At 36.0% G+C, this 22,825-nt stretch overlaps 2 protein-coding genes across 2 annotated transcripts in view; both read left to right on the top strand.

Annotated features, from left to right (window-relative positions):
• Positions 1-22,825, top strand: part of LOC125823662 (uncharacterized) — a 608,951-nt gene that overhangs the window by 498,687 nt on the left and 87,439 nt on the right. The window lies entirely within an intron of this gene.
• Positions 3,033-4,553, top strand: LOC125823608 (uncharacterized). Its single transcript, XM_049502954.1, has one exon. It carries the CDS (start codon positions 3,033-3,035, stop codon positions 4,551-4,553), a length of 1,521 nt encoding a protein of 506 aa, XP_049358911.1.

Here is a 22,825-nt window from a genome sequence, read left to right as displayed (position 1 = left end):
TGTCCTATTTATAGAAAACAAATCCTAAATAAAAAAGGAAACAAATTAAGGAAAGTTTTGTTCAGGTACGCGTCTTCGATCCACGAGACTGACTTACGGACCGTCGATGGATCTACGGTCCGTAAGTCCCTTCCGTCACTCGGGACTTAGAAAATATTTCAGCATCAAACAATCAGCTTCTCTGAAGCAAACGACGAACCAGCAGCACGGACGGTCCGTCAATCTCTTCCGTAGCTCCATACTTAGAATCTTCAAAAATCAGGTACTAGAACCCTCGCAGTCTTACTCTACGGATCAACAGTACGGTCCGTAGATCAATCTACGGACCGTCAATGGGCACCGTGGTTCCACACTTGGTCAGATTTCCCTGATTTGTCCTCAACACATTCCTGCTGATCTACGGTCATCACCTACGGACCGTGAATGGACCTACGGTCCGTAGATGACCTCCGTGGATGCCTTTTTCTGCATTTCCTTCAGTTGTCTCTAAACTTCCGCGCCTGAACACCTTTCCTGCAAAACATGATAAAACACATAAAAACCAATATAAAAAGGCCCTAGACACACACAACTTGTAAGTGAAATGTATTAGAAATACCGTAAACTCACGGTATATCAACACCCTCAACTTAAATTCGTTGTTTGTCCTCAAGCGACGCACTAGAACTCTAAACGACACTTGTATAGAAGCAAGCATTTCTAACTCAAACAATCACATGGCTCTCTACCTCCTCATTGTTCGGGTGCACATTCGTTCTCTTAGACTCGACAAGCCAACTCATGTGGATCACATCATGAACAGACCAAACAACTGACACACAACAGACACCTTCTCACTGTCACCCAGGTACCAACTTTCCAACAATGGAACTAGTGCCCTTACTTCAAACGAAATCCTCTTTTCGCAAAAATTTAATTTCATTCACGGTACAAGGATTTATTCAACACTCACGCTCAGAAGTAATTTCAAATACAGTTAGTGCTTACTGCCATAAGATTGCCCTTATTTTCACTGCTCAGACTCTTCAAACTAGACTCCAGGATCACTATAGGACTTTATTGGCTTGTAACGTCGGCTCAGGGTCAGGTGTGGTACATTTGGGTACTGTTTAGTGACTTTCTGCCCTCCTTGTCATTACACTAGGCTTTTAACCTCTTTTTGCCCTATTTTTGTCATATTATTGCTTTACCGCTTTCCCTTGATTTTCTTCAACCACGAAAGTGACTTTAAACTTTGTAGCTCAATTTCCTTTTATTTTATTGCTCTTTTCTCTTTTAATAATTCACATCCTTTCCTTACGTTTCCCCCATTTTTTCTTTTCTTTTTTTTCTTTTTTTTTATCCCCATTTTTCTTTCAGTTTCCTCTTTCATAGCCACCCTAAACTTATGGATTTTCCGTTAGTTGAGGTGCACAATACCCGATGTCAGGTCAGGGCCAAGATTGAAGTTACTTTTTACATTAGCCACCCTCAACTTAGGCTTTTGGCCTAAGTCAAAGTGCACATGTCCAAGGAGGGACCCGGGCCAACATAGTAGATTATGGGAAAGTGAGTTCGGGGTTTTATAAAGAAATGGTTTATTTTTAGGCTCAAAGTTGGATCAAAGAGAACAGTTATTTCATTTGGTTGAATCCTTCTAGGCAATTTATGGATTTTTCAGAACAACGGCCTATGATCACTTCCTATCCTCTAGATTGAATTGTCTTAGCAGGACTAACCGAACAAGTTCTAGTTTTGCACAAAACTGTTTGAACAATCAATGATTCTCACCCACTCTTGGCACATAGTTTCATTATCAGATTATCAGATTAACCAGTTCAAGTTTCAGGTTTAATCATGCAATCAGGTCGATTGTTACTATGTCATACTCAGAGCCAACACAATCAACAAATCGTAGCCTACTTCTAGCATACAACCCAGAATCAGACGGGTATCATTTTTCCTAAGCCATCATGCTTCATTTTGTATCATGCTTCTACACACACAATCCTAAGACATGCCGGTTCAACAAAAAATAAACAGTCTCTTGGGGTAAAAGAACACAGGCAAGAAAACCCCAAGAGAGGATTCATGAGTTGGGCTACTCAGACTTCACCCTATCACTCACGATCCATTTACCCCACCCCCAACAAAAATAGATGCAATTAACCACAATGCATACATAGACAGTAAAAGTGAATGGATTTGAGTGAAGCAAACCTGTGGCGGAAAGCGCCGGTGAATCATCAACAAGCAGGGGGATCCGATTTCCCGGAGCCCTCTGGAACATCAATGGGGGCACCCTCAGTAGTGCCCACCTCAGCAATCCTAGCACCCTCAATAGTGCTCTCTATCAAACGCTCCGCACCATCAGTGGTGCTCGTAACGCCTCTCAAAATAGGCTGAGCCTCTGCAACTGGGGCAGAGCTCGATGCCCCTGCAGCTCTCTCACGCGCCTTCTGCTGGCGTAACTCTTCGTCTGCGATCGAAGCCCTCCTAGCCTCCTTCTCCTGCCGACACTGTCTTTTCTGAGCTTTCTCTTCCTCCGTGCAATGAGAGCGGTGTCGCTTGCCCTTGGCATTTGTCGGTGCAGGACCCTTCTCGGCGATGCCACTGAATAGAGCATCTAGCACTGTATCATCAGCCAGCGCAGTAGGGGAAGCCTGGGTCTCAACTGAAGGTGCAGCAAGAATATCATCAACCTCAGTCCGGAGGCTGGCTATGTCAGCCTGCAAAGCAGATAAGTCTGTAGCCGGAACTGATCGCTCGAGGACTGGCAACTCAAAGGCATCAAGCCGCTTATTAACCGCCAGGACCTTACGGTCCATCATCCCCTCCATCATGCGCTCCATTCTAGCCTCGGCTCGGCAATCGACTTTTGCATCCAAGGCTGGATGTGATGCAGCAGTGTGGCCATCTGCGCCTCTAACTTTTGTACTCTGGCCATCGGGACAACCGTCGCTCCTAACTGTGGTGTGGATCGAGAAGAACTAGGAGCAACATTAGCTGCTTGAGAAGAGGAGCCTGGGACAGTGTCGGTGTGGTCTGGGATGATGGGGTCACCGCCCTGTGCCTGCCCCACAGTGTCTGAAATGATCCCTACTTCATCTATTGCGGCTAATCCTAGCGCCTCGATAGCAACAGAATCACCCATGGAAGTCATCGCTCGTCTAGAGCAGCGAATTGGTGAATTGAACCTCCTAATAACACAATACCAAGCTGCTTCTCAGAACTTACCACCTGATGCTCGCCAAAAAGGTCCCATGCCACCTTTGTTTCCAACTTCAAGTGAGCTCAATCAAAGAGATAATTTTACCACCTTTCAGCAAACTCAAAGTGCTCCCCTCCCTCATTTAACTCAGGATACTCCTCTTGTGTACACATTTGCTCCTCCAAAAGCTCCAACAGTAACACATCATGCTCCGCCAGTGTACACTTTTGTCACTGCTCCACCTGTTACCAAGGCTCATGAGTTTCACCGCCAAGATGTTAATCACTATGTTGAAATTGAAAATGATGCAAAATCAATTGATGCTGAAATGATGAATAAGAAGATGAAAAGCTTAGAAAATGCTATGAGAGGTCTTTGTGGGTTCGATAGTAGCCAGAGTGTCAGATATGAAGAGTTGTGCACATTCCCTGAGGTTGAGCTTCCACCCAGTTACAAAATTCCAAAGTTTGAAAAGTTCAGTGGATCAGGAAACTCTTTCTCTCACTTAAAAATTTACTGCGAAAAGTTGATTGGCGTTGGAAACAACGAAGGGATAAGAATCGAGTTATTCAATCAAAGTCTGACTGGAAAAACCTTGGAGTGGTACTCAAAACAAGATGTGACTAAATGGCGTACTTGGGATGATCTAGCGAATGCTTTTGTGGATCACTATAAGTTTCATGTTGAAATTGCTCCTGATAGGATCTCTATTACCAAGCTAAAACCAAAGTCGACTGAATGCTTTCGAGAATATGCCATTCGTTGGAGGGAAGAAACTGCTAGGGTGTACCCACCCATGAAGGAATCAGAAATGATCACCTACTTCATTCAAGCTCAAGACTTAGAATATTATGAGCGAATGGTGACAATGGGTGGAAAGACATTTGCTGAAGTTATTAAGGCTGGAGAAATGATTGAAGACGGTCTCAACACTGGCCGAATAACGAGTTACACCTTATCTAAGTTTGCTAACAGGGCCTATCAAACTGGTTCATTTGGAAAGGAAAAAGAGAAAGAGGTTATGATGTTAACAACCCGAGGAGCTACCTCATATAACCGTCAACCACCTCCAGGCTATCTTGGTTCACAATACTATGTTTGCAACAATCAAGCAACATTTCGTCCTCCACGACCAATGCAAAATCATCGAAACAATGCACCTCGTCCCGATTTTGAGAAAAAACCTCCCCGAGTGTTCACTCTATTGTGTGAGACACGGACTCAACTTTTCGAGAGATTGAAAGAGGCAGGAATACTTCATCCAGTGGAAGCCAAGACTGTGAATACTTCAGCCGAGTGGTATGACCCAAATAAGCGGTGTGCTTATCACTCAGAAGTTGTTGGACATGACACAGAGAAATGAATCACCCTCAAACACAAAATTCAAGATCTGATTGACAACGAGGTGGTAAAACTTGCTCAAGCTCCACCGAATGTGAACACCTATCCACTACCCAAGCATAAGGAGTAGTTATTGGCATAACCAGTTGAAAGAAGAAGCAAGTTTCCTGAGAGTCGCACTTTTGGCATCTTTTAGTCTTGCATTTGGAGTTTGTTGTTTCATTTTCATGTAATCGCATTTTTATCGCTTTGTTTCCTTTGTTATCATTTGTTGGGATTTTATTTGTAAGCATTTTTCATTTGTAATGAACTACGTCTGACCTGAATTTTCAAGAATGAGATACGTAGGCGGCCTATGTCGGCTTCGGTCACCCCTTTATCCCTTTTTAATGTTTTCTTGTACTTGAACTATGTTCGACCTAAATTCTCAAGAATGAAATACGTAGGCGGCCTTCACTGGCTTCGGTCGCATTATCAAAAATATTTCAATTTCTCTTTATGTTGGAACTACGTTTGACCTGATTCCTGCTCAACGGGATATGTAGGCGCCACATCGGTTCGGTCATATTCCCCGTAAGATTTTCATTTCCCTTTATAATGAAAAATAGGGTAGAATTTTGAGATGATCTCAAAATTCGTTGGAAGAGGAATTTTTCCAACAAGTCAGTATCAAGTATCACTTAAGAGTTACAACTGGGGCTGAATTTTTTAGATTTACTCAAAATTCAACTGAAAACTGCAGAAAGTTCAAAAGTTATATTATGTCTTAAACCGGGGCAAAATATTTGAGGAGGTCCTAAAAAATTCCATCAAGAGACATTTCAAGATCAAACAAGCTTGTAATCCAGAAGGCAAAGGAGCATCAGGATGGCAAGGCAATGCCAACATGAATTAGTCTCTCAAAACTAAGAATTTTTCTTTGTATGCAGGAACTACAAAGTGACAAGGCATCATTAGACCCACAGTGGCCTCGTCATAACTTAGATGATTTCTGCTCTTACTCATCTTTTGCAATTTCCTTTCGCTTTATTATGACTTACACAGTTTCAATTTTACAAATGGAATAGCTTGGCACAATGGTGAAGTCCATAAGACGTTATCCAGACTAATATAAGCTGAACAACTTCATCCTTAAGTTATCTTTTGTTATATCATTTACTTTGATAATTTTATTTTGTTACTAACTCACGACTGAGTTTCGCAGGTTTCATTACCAGAATTGAAGGAAAAAATTCAAAAGAACTTCTGAAGTTTTGAATGATCAAATCAGATATTCATCAGAAAAATGGCAGGAGCCAACCTTTTTAAAATTTCATAATGAAGGATTCTCGACACCGAGGATCCAGTCCAGGAAGCTGAATCTTATCCTCTATTTTGCGTTGATGAAATTTGTCTTTCGTTATTTCAAATCTTTTACCCCTTTTAAGGCAAATTTCATTTTTTTTCTCTCGAGGAATTCTTTAAGTTTCAGGTTTGAACTACGCCAGACCTGATTTCTTGTTCCAGCAAGATACATAGGCAATCCTATATAAGGATTCGGTCTTCGTACTATTTCAAATTACAGGCCTTAGAGGAAATTGGAGCATGTTTTTGAATTAGTCATTTTTCATTTTTTACAAATTATTTCAGTTAATTACCCTTGGACTGGAAACAGGGGAAACTTTTTGAAATAGTTCAAAGTTCTCAAAATCTCCGTTCAACTTCAAGTTTCATACATTCCTTTTCAAGAAAATCTCTCTTTAGTAAGAGATTCCAAACTAAAAGTAGGGACTCATTTTACGTGACATCTCTAAATTGATCATTATTACCTTGTTTCAATGTTATAAGTTCTCAAAATGTTCTTCCAGAATCCCGCATTCTCTATGGCTACCAGATCGTCATGATGCGTTAAAAAGTCTTGACATTTGTTAATCTCTCTATTCTTAACTAACAATTTTCTAAAAGCGCAGGGACGACAAAGTTTTAATGACAACTAGAGATGTTACCGGCTTCACAGACTACCAGGAGCTAACCAAATTACTATGTTATAACCTTGCTCCCTATGTTTGAGATTTGTTCTTTATCATTAAGGTATTATATTGGAGCGTCACTTCCTTTAAACGTGACACGTTAAATTACTATTGGAGAGTCACTTCCTTCAACGTGACACGTTAAATTATTATTATTGGAGAGTCACTTCCTTCAACGTGACACGTTAAATTTTTATTGGAGCGTCACTTCCTTCAACGTGACACGTTATATTATTGGAGCGTCACTTCCTTCAACGTGACACAATAAATTATTATTGGAGTGTCACTTTCTTCAACGTGACATGTTATATTATTGGAGCGTCACTTCCTTCAATGTGACATGTTAAATTTTTATTGGAGCGTCACTTCCTTTAACGTGACACGTCGAATTTTTTATTGGAGAGTCACTTCCTTCAACGTGACACGTTATATAATGTTATCGAATCATCACATCATTCGAATTTACACACCATTTTAGATCACTACTTCCTTCAAAAGAAATACACTTGAAATTGAATCGTCATCTCCTTCAGTATGACATATTAAACCAGGTTTGCACAAATTATATTTGTATTTATATTACATTTTCTACTGACGATTTTCTCCAGATTTTGAAACACACGAAGTGGACTACGTCAAAATAGGACGCAACACAACGTGGAAAATTTTTCTTAGCAGCGAACTGGGACATAGTCCAAAGAGGAATATCAAACTCTTAGGACGCGAGTTGATGAGCGACTTCCACCACAATCAAACCACATCCCTATCCTAAGGCGTGTGTGTATTTTCTTGGGTTTAATAGTTTCAGTTTTGCCTTCAGTGAAAATTTCAACTCTCAACCGAGGCAAATTTTCAAGTTCGAGTGACAATATACCTAGAGCTTTGGAAGTTATGTCCATGTATGTTCTTACATATGGGTGTGAAGGGCCCCACATTCATAGTTGAGATGTTTGCAAGCCTCTTTTCCACGCTCAATTAATTTGTCACTCATCCTTAAGCTAAAGGTTATTTCTACATACGAGATTTCATTTTCAACCGATTGAGTTGAACTACAAGCAGTCTGATTACCAGAGTTTAGGGATATGTAGGCGGGCTCAATGTTTAAAACTCGACTGTACTCCAACAATTCTGTCATTACTCCAATCCCGAGCATTCCGGTTTCTCCATAATTCGATATTGGGATAACTCTTGAATTCTTTCAGAATCGTGCGTCAAATCAAGTGTATCGAACTACAAGTGGCCTGAATTCTCATATAACCTGAGATATGTAGGAAACCATTTCCAGGGTTCAACCATAATTCCTAAAGTCCGTACCCAAATCCCTTTCCGAAAAGATGAAGATGTGGTCGGTCAAAATTGAATTGGTCAATTTCATTTGTCTCGAATTTCTTTCATCAATCCAAGTCAAACGAGGGGCAGTTGTTGACATTCAATTTTGGACCTCCACAATAATGTAGGTTAATCACCGAGCTTCTTAAATTCCAAATGATTTGAAATAATTAGTTTTTATAAAATTCAAAATTCAAGTTACTTTTAACCAATTTTTTTGTTTTTATAATTTTTGAGTAATATTTATGTTTTATATAATTTTGTAGATAATTAGTATATTTTATAAACATTTCAAAAATCATTTCAGAATGATTTTAATTTCTAGTAAGTATTTTATTAAATTCGTTTAGTTTAAATTATGGTTATAATTTTGAATCAGTAGTTTACAATTAAGTTAATTATTTCATTTCGTTAAGATTAAGAAGCTCGTTAATTAATTAATATTAATTCGTCTTATTTAGGTTTTAGCCGATTTATTAATTTAACTCAATTTGGCTATTTTTTTTATTTTTTTTTTAAACTCAAAGATCTAACCTTTTTTCTTACCATACCTTAAACCCATTTGAGACCAAGTTTTGGGCCCATTTTGTCAGCTCAATTCGCTTCCAGCAGTTCCCAATCAGCCCATTACTACCTTAAGCTTTCGATAATTCCCAGCCCAATTCCCACTCTAAATAATCTCGACCCAATCCATTTCCCCTTAACCCGGCCAATTTGTTTTGTTCAACAAAGAGTTCAACAACTATCCCAAACAACGAAGGCAAACAACAGCATATAGAAATCTCACGGAAACGGACGGAAAGCAGCGGCAACAGGCAGTACGCTGCCTTTTCTTGTCTTCTTCCTCAACGCCCCTCTCTGATAGTACTGTTCCAGCCGTGATTCCAGTAAAAGCAGCACACATTTTCATCCTTGTGGCGTGAGATTGAGGCACATAGCATCTCAAGGACGCTCAATCGATCAAAACCCTCCACCTCATTTCAATCCGTTTGAAATGAGGATCAATTTGGTATATTCTTCCGTCCTTGGAGAGAATTTGAGAGGGAATTTTCAAATTTGTGGGCCTTTATCTTATCCAACTTCTCGACCCTTTTCCCAAATTTCGAACCCTAGTTTTTCCTTATAAATACCCATGTTATTTCACTGAATAGGGGGTTCTGGAGGGACATACAGAGAGATATAAGGTTTACAAAGAAATCGATTTAGATAGTCCAAAGCTTTAAGGTTTAAATTTTTCATAAGGTCCTGTCTTTGAAGTTTTCATCCAAGCTTTTCGGAAAAGCTCCTTTGGTGGTGGAAGCTCGTTGTTTACCACTCGTCATCCCAGTTCTCTCTCAGCGAAAGGTAATTCTTTCTTCTTCTAAATATATATATTTTATTTTTGTTGTGTAACGAGATCAGATTAGTTTGTTGTATTTGCTAGAAATTTGGTTTTTGCTTTCCAACATCTTAGTATTATGAAAACAGCTTATTTGTTGCAGATAATGTTTAGCTGAATCATTGAAGTTATATTTTTTTCTATATTTCTCTTTAAGTTTCAAATATGTCCAGTTCTCTATTTTATGTTGTTTGTTATTAAATTCATATTGTCGAAAAGGGGATGGTTGCTAGCATCATATCTTCTTGTTTATGTGAGATAGCCCTTATGTTTAACCTCTTTTGAATAGTCAGTTGTCTAGATGTTGATATGCACATGACTACTATGCCAATCTTTGAGATTATGGGGATTAAATATTGAACAACTTCTTCTTTAGATTCTTATTCTATAAGTTATGTCGATCTTAAGTCGAGCTCTTAGTTTCGGCTTCGCTTTCCATAGCTAAAATGATTTCCTTTAGTGTGTGCTTTAGTTGTTGTTCTTGATGAGTTCGGATTGGTTAGTTTAGATTAAAGATGTGATTTGTTCGTAATCTAATCTTTAGACCCTTTCCATTTACCTTTTGTTTGTTATCATGTTTTGGTTGTGTTCATGAACCTGGAATGTATGCTCTTTAGTCCGTTTATTGTTTTATCTTCTCATGCCGTTTGAATTCATGCTATACAACTAATGGTTTCCTCCCTTCCATCTACCATGTTTGAATGCATATAATTAGAAATATAAGTTGTGCTCTTTAACATTGGGTTGCTTAGTCTGAAAATGCTATTTTGAGCTTGTTGGCTCTAAAGTTACACATTTATCATGTTGCGAAAATTTGTTCTCTGCTTTTTTCCATAAGTTATTTATTTTTTTAAAATTTATTTGTCTTGTTGGAAGTACACTACTGATAGAAACATGCATAGATTTTCTTTCAAGTTTGCTTTAGTTGTATTCCTTTAATATCTTGGTCTATGTATGCCTAAGTTTGACGTCTGCTTTTGGATAATAGTTTAGAGAAGAAAGCTTGTGTTGAATGTTATTATTTTCAGGTTCTTTAAAGTTTACAGAAAGAAGTGTTCATTAGATTTTAAGCTTTTTTTAGTTCTCTGGATATTTTAGATTAGACAAAATATTTTTAGAGTGAAAAATTGTTATTTCTTGTTTAAATTTCAATGTTTTCACTTTGTCACTTGTGGCTGATTGTAATAAAGTTTATTTTAATGTCTAAATATCAATGTGCTTCTAAACCTTGATTAAGAGAGAGATTAACTTTCTATGTGTTCACATCCATGTATGTGATAGTGTCACTATTTTATTTTATTTTGTGTCATTTTGTATTAGATTTTGTCCATTGCTAAAAAATGTTGCATGATTTCCTTTTCTTCCAAAATGTTAAATTTTAGTTTCTGTGCTCCACCTTTTTTTTTTCTTACGTTGGTTTAATCACTACGAGCTCTTGAAGCATTTTCCTTAATATTTTTGTATGTTGATTAGAACATTAATCTCTTTTCTTTCTTTCCTTGCACATGTGACATCCATTTGAGTCCAATGGACTCCCCTTTCTTGCATACTCCTCTCTTTTGAGTCAACCTCATCCGAGACGTGAAAGGGAAGCTAATATTAATGGGTTAAAACCCAAACCACTGGCAGCAACTCAATAGCAGAGTTACAACACTCTCAAAAGCTAAAAATTGGCAATTTGGACTTAACAGAGCCCAATTTAACCGAAGCAGTAGCAGCAGTCCCCAAAGGGATTAAAATTGAGTATTATTGGACTTTAACAAGTCCAATTTACATAGTAACGCCAGCAGTCGCTAAGCAAGAAGTAGAAATTGGGTTGCAAACCCAAAATTGATGAAGCAACAGATCTGCAATATAGTCCCAAAAAGGACTTGATATGGGCTGAAAATCCAGCCAGTTTAGTTATTGTCTTGTCTATATTTTCTTATTATTGTCATTGATGCCAACTTATGTTAACTTTTTCATTAACTTAGGTGAATCCTTTGGAGATTTTTAATGGCTCTCCCATCTCGTCATTTGTTTATTTAAGCATTCAAATTTTTAAAAACCTCTTTTAAGTTAGGCAATCTAAGCTTCAAGACTAACTTGAGAATTATTCATATTCTTTCATAGTTAGTATTAGCTTTCAAATCCACGCTTAAGTTATTGTGTTGATTATTTGACTCAAACGCTTGAATATGATAAAATTGTTAAGTTTCTTAAAATAAATTAGTTGTCTTTTAATTTAACTTAGGATTTTGTGTGAATGACTTAAGGATCTTTAATATCCTTTCATAGTTGTTAAACAAGGTCCTTTAATCCATGTTTATGAGTTAGAATTAATTGTATGATTCAAAACATGACTATGGGTAAAAGTTTTAAGTTAGGATTATTCTTGAGATTTTTAGAAGTATTAAGAGATTTTAATCTAAGTTTCAAATGAGATTTTTATAATTAAGGAACCATTTTTTACAAAGTTAGCCAAATTTTTAAATCCGTCGGTCAATCGCGTGTTAGCGGATTCTCCAAGATGCCTAAACCCTTCCTTAGAGAATTATTTGAACACTTACCCGACTCTGATTTTATTTAATATGTTTTTTTTTCAAATACTCCTTTTTAAAATGGTTTTCTTAATTTTTTCCTAAAAAACTACGTGGCGACTTCCAAATTACTCAGTTTTCCAAAACATGTACAAAATTGCCAAAGTTGCGAAATTGATTTCGAAACCTTAGTTTTCGAGACCGGATTGTAGCACATACAACTTTTCATTTCTCAACACATCAAAAATCAACCTCAAATGTTGCACATGATCATCCAAGCACTTTCTATAAACCAAAATATCATCAAAATAAACCACAACAAAATCATTAATAAACGATTTAAGTACGTGATTCATTAGTCGCATAAATGTGCTTGGTGCATTGGTTAGGCCAAAAGGCATCACCATCCACTCATATAATCCAAATTTAGTTTTGGAAGCGTTTTTCCATTCATCTCCGAATTTCATTCGAATTTGATGGTATCCACTTTGCAAATCTATTTTAGAGAATAAGGTAGAACCACACAATTCATCTAGCATAGCATCAAGTCTAGGAATAGGATGTCGATATTTTACCGTAATTCTATTAATGGCATGACAATCTACACACATCCTCCATGAACCATCCTTCTTGGGCACTCGAATCACGGGCACCGTACATGGACTTAAACTTTCTCTTATCAATCCCTTTTCCAAAAGTTCGTCAACTTGTCTTTGCAATTCTTTAGTGTCTTGAGGGTTGCTCCTATAAGCGGCTTTGTTGGGTAGTTAAGAACCCGGTACAAAGTCAATTTGATGTTTTGTTCCCCTCAAAGGAGGCATTCCACTAGGCATTTCTTCCGGAAATAGATCTTCATAACCTTGCAACAAAGAAGAAACAACACTTGGCAAAGATAAAAATGTTAGTTCACTATTAGAAAACAAGGAGTATCCTTTAGGTTTATTAAGTATGACTTGAGTATCATTCTCAATGTTTAGCTCTTTCATGCTCTCTTGATTTTGTAAAATCATGCACATCTTTCCTTTTTCTTTGACCTTTTGTTTTTCTTGCTCATCTCTTCTTCTTTTTTGCGATAATTCATTCTCGCTTGAGCTCTCAACCTCTCTTTTTCCTTCTTTTGAAATATCATTTTTCACTCCCTTACTCTCCTCTCTTTTTTTTCTTTCAAGTTTTTCTTTCAACTCTCCCATGTTTCTATATTCCTCTCCCATTTGAAAAAGAGAAAGAGGGTTAAGAATGTGCTTTTTACCATCCTTAACAAATGCATATTTATTAGACTTTCCATCATGTTTTACCCCTACATCATATTCTCATGGCCTTCCCAACAATAGATGACAAGCTTGCATAGGTACAACATCACAAAGCACTTCATCACGGTAGCTTCCAATCTTGAACTTTATCAACACTTTCTTGGTCACCTTGAGTTCACCACATTCATTGAGCCATTACAACCTATAAGGTTTTGGATGCCTTCTTGTTGGAAGTTTCAATTGTTCCACCATAGATACACTAGCAACATTTGCACAACTTCCACTATCAATGATAAAGAAACATAATTGCTCTTGAACCCTACACCAATTATGAAAAAAAAATTCCCTCGCTAGAGCACTCATACTCCTCCTTACAACAAGAACAAGTTTTCCATCATCATTAATTTCTTCTCCATCCCCTTCTCCCATAAATTCATCACTACTATCATCCTCTCTATGGTCATCCTTAGATTCATCTTCCGTTTGATAACCACCATCATTCAATGCATTGATAGTTCTTCTATTAGGGCATTCATTTGTTTTATGTCCATATCCTTGACATTTAAAACATTTTATTTTATATGGAGTTTCAAGTTTAGATTTGTTACCTAAATCCTTGTGGTACATCTTTGGTTTGGCTTTGTCAAAATTGGACTTGAAGTCTTGCTTTGCACCTTTGGAGTTGTCCCAAGTAGGAGATGATTTCCAAACTTCTTTATTTTTTGCCCATGAAGAAGAAGAAGATTGCACTCTTAATTTGTTCTCCTTTTGATGTTTCTCCACCTTGAGTGCCATTTGATAAGCTTCATATAAAATAGCAAGACGATGCAAATCTAATGGCTGCCTTATCTCTTTATTTAAGCCCGAGATAAATCTTGTCACAAGATTCATCTCTCCATCATTGACATTAGCTCGAAGCCTAGTATGCTCTAGCTCCTCATAATACCCTTCCACACTCTTGCTTCCTTGTTGAAGATTGTAATACTTTTTGAGTGTATCTTGTTCATAATTTTGACCCACAAATCTTTCTCTCATTCTTCTTTTCATGTCATTCCAATTTGTAACAAAATTTCTATTCACCAAAGCATCCCTTTCAATTTTCTCCCACCATGTGGAAGCAAAACCCTCAAGGTGACTTATAGCATAATTCATTTTTTTAACATCGCTTACATTGTTGAGATTATATTGTCTTTCAAGCTTCACTATCCAATCAAGGTATTCATTTGGGTCACTACTTCCTTTGAAAAATGGAAGTGTAACCTTGATGTTGTTGAATCCTCGATTTTCATCATCATTCCTTCGATTGTATTCTCTACCATCAATCGGATGCCAACCTCCATTTCCTCCTCTTCTTCCTCTCCCACCTAACCTCTCTTGTTGAGCTTGATCGTCTATTCCATAGCCATAATTATCACCATCAAAAGAATCATGCTTCTCAAGTTATGTTGGGCCCTTATTTGAGGTCTAATTACTTGTGGTGGAAGATTTGCTTGTTGACCCCCCCCCCCCCCCTTTGGAAGTGTCACTTGATTGTGAGCCTTCGTTAGTAATGTGACATTAGGAGATAGGGTATCTTGCACAATTAAGTGTGATGGAGTTGCATCAAGAGGAGTTTTACTTGATCCCTCATCATTTTGACCACTAGGATTGAAAATCTCAAGTGGTTGCTTTGCGATATCTTGAGTTCTCACCCTTCTATCCACATCTTCCAATTTTCCCTTCATATCTCTCATGTCTTCCAATAGTTGTTGAAGCATCATTTCCATTTTGCTAGAGGGTTCTCCCTCCAATTGAGTCATTGTACCTACAAAAAGAAATAAAGAGTAAGTAGAAAAAGATCCTCTCCACTCGTTTTTTTTTCACTCACTCTGATGTATTACTCTAAGGCCAAGGCTTTTAAGGCTACCCTCCAATGAACTCACTTCACTCTTGCCTTTTACCACTCTTGAATAACCCAAGGTTGAGAGTCAACACCGTCAAATAATTCACAAGTGGTACTACTTCTTCTGGATGGAGTGGAGTTTATGTAAATCAAGAAAGGACATGGAAACAAATAAGCATTCAACAAAATAAAAGAAAACAAAAATAAAATAAAAAGAATTGGCACGAACAAGAACTAGCTTAAGTTAAGTATGAACTAATACTCAAAGTAAACTAGCTATATATATATATATATATATATATATATTGTTGTTGTTCTTCTTCTCCAAGAAGTGGGTCAATTTTTTATTTTTTTTTGTGTTTTGAACTAATCTCCTTTAATACTCCATCAAATGGATTCAAATTCGGGAAAACACTATTCCACAACTACATCAATAAGTTCTGACCACCAATTTCTACAAACAAACAACAAATCAACAAACCCATTTTCAAGTTTCTTCTTAAAAGCTTCAAAGCTTCAAATCCTAACAATGGCTTCTCATTTTTTTTTTGTCATGTATTCTTTGGTTTTCAGCTAGAAACAAACAATATGTAGCTCAAAGAAATCAACCAACTCTCAAATTCATCAACTACAACCAATTTTTATTTTTATTTTTTTGGCAATTTTTTTTTCAGATTTCAGAAATTAAACAATTCAAAGATTAAGAATTGTAGGAACAATTCTTCGGCCTTGCTCTGATACCAATTTGATGTGAAACAAGAAGATAAAAATAAAATAGAAATAAAAAAAACTAGATAAAAGAGATAGACACAATTAAATTCAAGCAACTAAGAGATGTAATGGTGAAACTAACCAAAAACACCACTTAATTGAGAAATAAAAGCACATAATCTATTAGAATCCTCAAGAAAGTAATAATCTTACTTGCAAATTCTAGGACAAAATGTTGAAGTTCAACAAAGGGCTTCCAAACTCTCACAAGAAGCATAACATGTCCCAAAACCTTTATGAAACCCTAATATCTACTATTTATACTAAAAACTAAAATAGTGAAGAAAGACTCAATTGCCCTTCATTTTAATTACAAGGTAATTAAAATGGTAGAGCACTTAATATATTAAATATCTTCAAGTCTTCCATGTTGGTGCCTTCCAAAGGTTCCATCTTCATCCATAAAGCTTGCAATGCTTGAAGATCCTTAGCTTGACTCCTTGTGAAAGGCCTCCTTGAAGTAGTGTCACTTTGATCTACATCATCGTCATCCATTCTTTTTGTTGGGTTTAACACAAGATTTTGGAATCAATGCAGGGTCTATTGCAAAATCTAGAAAAATTGAAGAGGAAAATATATTCAAGAGTGGAAATCCAAGAAAAAGAATGACCCAATGGCATTGCAACAAGTTATCAATAATGCTAAGGCAAACAACATCAAACTAGTTGAAGGAGGAAACAAGAGGTGGTTCATTAGATCTAGACAAATATGAAGAATATTCGTATAAACCCGAAATGTATATATTCATATACCTTATATATACATATACATATACAATTTATAATTATATACAAATACAAATAGTTCTATATTTTATACAAATATTTGTATATTTATACATATGCATATACATGTATATAGTAATTAATTTGCATAAATATTGGTGTTAGTATCGTAGTAGAACTCACTTTGGACAAAATATTTTATTAAAACGATTAGCTTGAATCATGGGATTCTAAAAAATTCAGTTACCGTATATAGCGTTAATATATCCATTTATTTTTTAAAATATTTGTATAAATTTAAAACAAAAAAATCGAGATATACAAATTTAAGGCTCCAAAGCAAACTACACTATAGTCATGAAACATAATTAGATAAACTATAGTTATGGAGCGTTATTTGCTTAAATCTATTTGTCATATATGAAATTTGAAAATTATCCAAAATAACAAACATTTAGCCTATATTAGGTAGTATAGTTACAGTTTAAGAAAATTATAATTTGCGGCTATAGTTTTCAATTCTTGTTATTCGCTTGATTTGTATAAATCCAGAATTAATATAATTTGGTTCCTGATTATATAAATTCAGAATTTTGTATATGCTTACTCTAGCTATTTGTATACGATTAATGAAAAATCATAATAAATTACCATGTTTGTATATTGGCAAGCGACATATACAAACGGAGTTCTGAAAATTTTCTAAATGTATAAATACAGAATTTGTATATATTTACCCTATTTGTATATTCACAAGAGAAATATACAAACGGGTAGAAATATACAAATCATAGCCGCCATAGCAAACACAACTATAGTTATGAAATGCAATTATCAAAACTATAGTAATAGAGCCTTATTATGTCTATTATGTTTGCTATTTCTGAAATTTTTGTATTACCATAAAATATAAGATTTCAATTATATGATGTTTTATCAAGAGTTTTTTCATATATGAACAAAAATGGAAAGAGTTTGACATGATTTTTTTGTTCTATTTTGTATATTTTTTGTTATTTTTATCATTCCCTTTCTATTTTTTTAGGACGATTTATTCTAAATATTTTAAATATAAGGTTGAATAATATAAAATTGACTATAATATGAAAACTAAATTATTGCATCTGCAAGAACTTTTGGTTAATTTTTTTTGTTAATATATATAATCTAAATTTCATCATTGAAATATTCCGATAAACAAAAGTATCCTTATTTTTCAAAGTAAACAAGTTTGGTTCTATACTATCGAAAATGTACAAAAATAAAAGAATCTTCATTTCTGTGTTTTTCATGTGACTTTTGAATATTTTAAAAATATTTTGTTTGTGTTATCCCTTCTTGATTCAATGTTACAATTTATCATTTTGCTGCAAAGAAGTGTTGCATTTTGAAGAATATATCTTAAAAGGCACCTCTAGGTGTTTAAGTAAAAGGAGAAGTATCACTATAAAAACCAACATAACATTTTCTAGTGGTGAATGCTTCTGTAAAATTTCGATCATAACTCTTTCCAAGATTAGAGTCGTATTATTACTATAGTGGTCATAAGAAGTTACTTCTTTACGATTAAAAGGCATGTACATTGATATTTTTTTCATAGACAAAAGTATTTAGTGGATTCAAAATTAATGTTTCTGAATATTTTCAATAAGACTAGAACCCTAACCATAGATCAAATTATCCATTCACTTAATGATAGACCACATTAGGAATATAAAAAACATAAAATAGTCGAGTAAAGCGAACCAAACATACTTCTATATTATATATAATTAGGCCTTAATTTTTTATCGAACAAATAAGGCACATTGGTTATGGTATTTTCAAGTTAATTATCTAACCCTCTAAAGATCTTGTGGATAGCAACAAATCATAAAGATCATACAAAATTATAAGTTAGTAAGTTACTAGTACTAAAATAATGATTATTTCAGACATGGTGGGAACTGTGTCTTATTATTTTAAAGCTTGTCAATTGTTAGAAGCTCGTATACATGTTTAAGTAGCCATGAAAGAAGAAGAAAGAAAGAACACCAAATAAAAGGGAATAATCCACAATTAAAAAAATTCAATGTTAAAATTTTAAAATTTTGACATGTCGCATATGTCACTCCCTGAGCCTACACTCTAGACGTGGCCAGCACTCGAGAACCATTGTTAGTCTCCAAGCGAACCCTTGGCCTGACTAAAACCCAGCGGAAGACTTACTTAACAACATAGGAACTCAGACGCAAACATTAACTCATATGATCTCATTAGTAAAGTAGTTTAATTCAAAACTGTCTGAAATACTCAAATAAACATAAATGTTCAACTCAAAGTCTTTAAAACCTCAACAAGTAAAAATGGGAAAAAAGACTCCTCAACTACTACTGTCTATGAAACCTCTAAATACTAGAATGGAAATCAGGACAAAACCCACGACATCCTAATAAAGTGAAGTCTAGGTGTGGAACCCTCCGGAAGCAAAAAGGCTCACCAAAACTATTTGGAATGCAAGTGATATCAACGGACCACCTGATGATGACCCTGAACACCTATATCTACATCATGAAAAGATGCAAGTAGAATGACATCAGTACATTGAATGTACGAGCATGTAAGGGGAAAATTGAAACATATATATGTAGTTGAACTGATAGAAAGGAAAGGCATACTCACATCAACTCAATATGAAAGCAAAGGTAATAATATGCAAATATATAACGTTTTGACAATAGTAGATAACACTCAAAATGTATACAAATACCATAATAAACTCTTTTACTCTTATTTGGGAGATTCTCTAATCAAAAATCATCATTATGAGGTACGTGATGATACATTGTCTCGCCCACGCTGCCAGAACTGTCTTATACCTTGTCGGGGTACAGAACATCCTCAACTCAGTGGATCCACTAAGCTATGCTTAAAAGCAATAAAAAAATCATCTGAAAAAGTATGATCCTTTATCCATGTTGGCATACATGGTTTATGGGAATTTTGAGTTGTCTAAACTCATCCCATATCGGTGCTCAATAGTACTCCGAATAATATATAACTCATGCTCATATGTTTTTAAAACATAACTCTTTCTCAATTTGAGATAATTACTCAAAAGATCCTCTTAAAAGAGGTAATGCTCAAAACTCGTCATAAACTCATTTAGAAATTGGTGTTTCTCTCTTTTAAATGCAAAAGTATTACATACTTAAGAATACGTAGTTCCCTTATACTCATTTTGAAACATTAACTCAACTCTCCTCATTCTCATACTCATTTACTCAAGTCTTAAAAACAAATTATAGATGATTGCAAAAGACTTCTCAAAATGACTCGATAGGACTTTCTGGAACATTCCTCTTAACTTTACCTTGATCTGAAATGTGAATTTAAAAGTTGTGATTAGGATATATGTAACATCTCACAACTTGAAATAGCTATAAAGAAGCTAAGAAGTTGAAATAATCATTTTAGGAAAGTATAAGGAAATCTGGAAATTTTAAGTAAGTTAAAGTTGAGATTTTGGTCAACTTCAATCGGCCATAACTCCTAGATCAGGATGAGTTAGGTGTAGTTTCAGATATGTTTGGAAAGCTCTTTGAATTATCTTACCAACGCCGCCAATTTTGCCCAATTATGAGTTTGGATGAGTGAGTTACGTCCTTTGGAAGTTGGGCAGTTCAAATAAAGAAATGCCCAATCCGGATTTTTAAAGGGTAGTTTGGTCTTTTCTTTACCCAATTAATTAAATCCGTTGTTAGTAAAATAATTGGGGTCAAGACTAATGTAGTTCAGTTGGTGCTTTTGAAAATTAGAGTTAGGGTTTTTGGAGAAAGAACACAAGAGAAAGAAGAAGAAGAAAAGCAAGATTCGCCAAGAACGATCAATTTTGGTGGTGGATTCGCCAAGGAATTGATCCTACAATGTATGTGAGTCTCTCATAGCGTTGGTTTCATTCACCCAAGCGCCAAACATGTTTAGTTCAGCGCAGTTCGTCCTAAAAGAATTTGAATGTTGTTCTTGAATTGGGTTGAATTATGGAGTTTCTAAGATCTTTACATTGTGTTTTAGAGTTACCTTGAGTTAGGTTCTTTAGTACATACGTTGGGTATCGGGTTCTAAAATGAATTTGAGGAAAATATTCAAGTTTAGGTGAATTGGGGCTGGAAAATAAAGAAGGAAAAAGTTGAGCAGACTTCGTTAAACAAGTCTGCGTCACGGACTTGTTCCCCTAGTGAACAAAAATTGACTCCGCATCGCGAACAGGACGCGGACTCCTCTGTCTCAAAATTAAATTTCACGAGTATTTATTTAGAAATATCTCCGCGTCGCGGACTTGTTCCAAGACGGTGATTTTTAAACAACTTTTCTTTATATTGCACTTGTTTTTAAACAGCTTTATATTGAAATGAGTTCAATCATATTGAGTTGAGTTGAGCCATGTAAGTTCTTCAGTTTCTCTCAGATTCTTTCTAGCCTATGTTGTTTTATCATTCCAAATCGCATACTCGTACATTCAATGTACTGATGCCAGTTGGCTTGCATCGTCTTATGATGCAGACACAGAAAAATAAGATCGGCATTCTGGCGCATCGTTTATCCAGTGATCAGTTCAGAGTCTGTTGGTGAGCCTCCTTGCATTCCGAAGGATCCATTTCATTGCTTTCTAGTTTAGTTTGTTAGGATATTGTGGGGTCTATCCCAACATCCATCTCAGTTGTTATTAGAGGCTTCATAGACAATCAGATGTTAGTTCTTTAGTCTTATTCATTTCATTTGTATCGTTTAAAACTTGAGTTGCCATTTTGGCTAAGATATCATTTCTTTAAGTAATTATACGAGTATTGTCGTCCGCCGAGTTAAGTAAGCCAGGCCAAGGGTTCGCTTGGGGCCAACAATGGTCTTCGAGTGCCGGCCATGTCCAGGGTGTAGGCTCGGAGCGTGACAAGCTTGGTATCAAAGCACAGAGTTCAAGAGTCCTAGGAAGTCTTTGAAGCCGTGTCTATAAAGTCCTAGTTATCGGTGTGAAGCGTACCACATCTATAAGTGGCTCGCCTGGGGCGCTTTGGTCTTGTTTGTGAGAAAGAAAGATGGTTCTCTTAGGATGTGTATAGATTACTGTCAGTTGAATAAGGTTACCATCAAGAATAAGTATCTTCTCCCGAGAATCGATGATCTTTTCGATTAGCTTCAGGGTGCTTCCTATTTCTCAATAATTGACCTCAGATCAGGCTACCACCAGTTGAGAGTAAGGGCATGTGATATTCCCAAGACAGCATTTAGGACACGTTATGGTCATTATGAGTTTAAGGTCATGTCGTTCGGTTTGACCAATGCACCTGCAACGTTCATAGACCTTATGAATAGGGTCTTCAAACCTTATTTAAATATGTTTGTTATCGTCTTCATTGATGACATACTAATCTATTCAAGGAATGAAAAAGATCATGCTAGTCATCTCAGAATAGTTCTTCAGACTTTGAAAGATAAGGAGTTGTATGCCAAGTTCTCTAAGTGTGAGTTTTGGCTTGAGTCTGTGGCATTCTTAGGCCATATTGTGTCTGGAGAGGGAATTAAAGTTGATACTTAGAAAATAAAGGCAGTGCAGAATTGGCCTAGACCCACATCTCCAACTGATATTAGGAGTTTCTTGGGTTTGGTTGGCTATTATAGAAGGTTTGTAGAGGGTTTCTTGTCTATTTCGTCACCTTTGACGAAGTTGACTCAGAAAACAGTGAAATTTCAATGGTCTGAAGCTTGTGAGAAAAACTTTCAGGAATTGAAAAAAAGTTGACTACTGCCAGTGTTGACCTTACCAGAAGGTACTTAAGGTTTTGTTGTGTATTGTGATGCATCTAGAGTTGGCTTGGGTTGTGTTTTAATGCAGAATGACAAAGTTATAGCTTATGCCTCCAGACAGTTGAAAGTTCATGAAAAGAACTATCCAACCCATGACTTAGCGTTAACTGTTGTAGTATTCGTTTTGAAGATATGGCGTCATTATTTGTATGGTGTTCATGTTGATATATTCACTGATCATAAGAGCCTTCAAAATGTGTTCACTCAGAAAGAGCTTAATCTCAGACAAAGGAGGTGGTTAGAATTAATCAAGGATTATGACATGAGTACTCTTTACCACCCAGGTAAGGCTAATTTGGTTGTTGATGCTTTAAGCAGGTTATCTATGGGTAGTACCACCCATGTTGAGGAAGAAAAGAGAGATTTATCAAAGGATGTGCATAGGCTTGCACGCTTAGGAGTCCGACTTATGGATTCCACAAAAAGAGGAATAGTGGTGACGAATGGGGCTGAATCATCACTAGTGTCAGAAGTGAAAGAAAAACACGACCAAGATCCCATTTTGCTAGACTTAAAGGCAAATGTTCATAAGCAAAAAGTTTTAGCTTTTGAACAAGGGGGAGATGGTGTATTGAGATATCAAGGTAGAT

This window comes from Solanum verrucosum, unplaced genomic scaffold, assembly GCF_900185275.1.
Source record: "Solanum verrucosum unplaced genomic scaffold, falcon-dt-bn FXZP01000093.1, whole genome shotgun sequence".
NCBI classification, from domain to species: Eukaryota; Viridiplantae; Streptophyta; class Magnoliopsida; order Solanales; family Solanaceae; genus Solanum; species Solanum verrucosum.
Note: the sequence above shows the minus strand (reverse complement) of the source record. Positions and strands in the feature narration are given on the sequence as shown.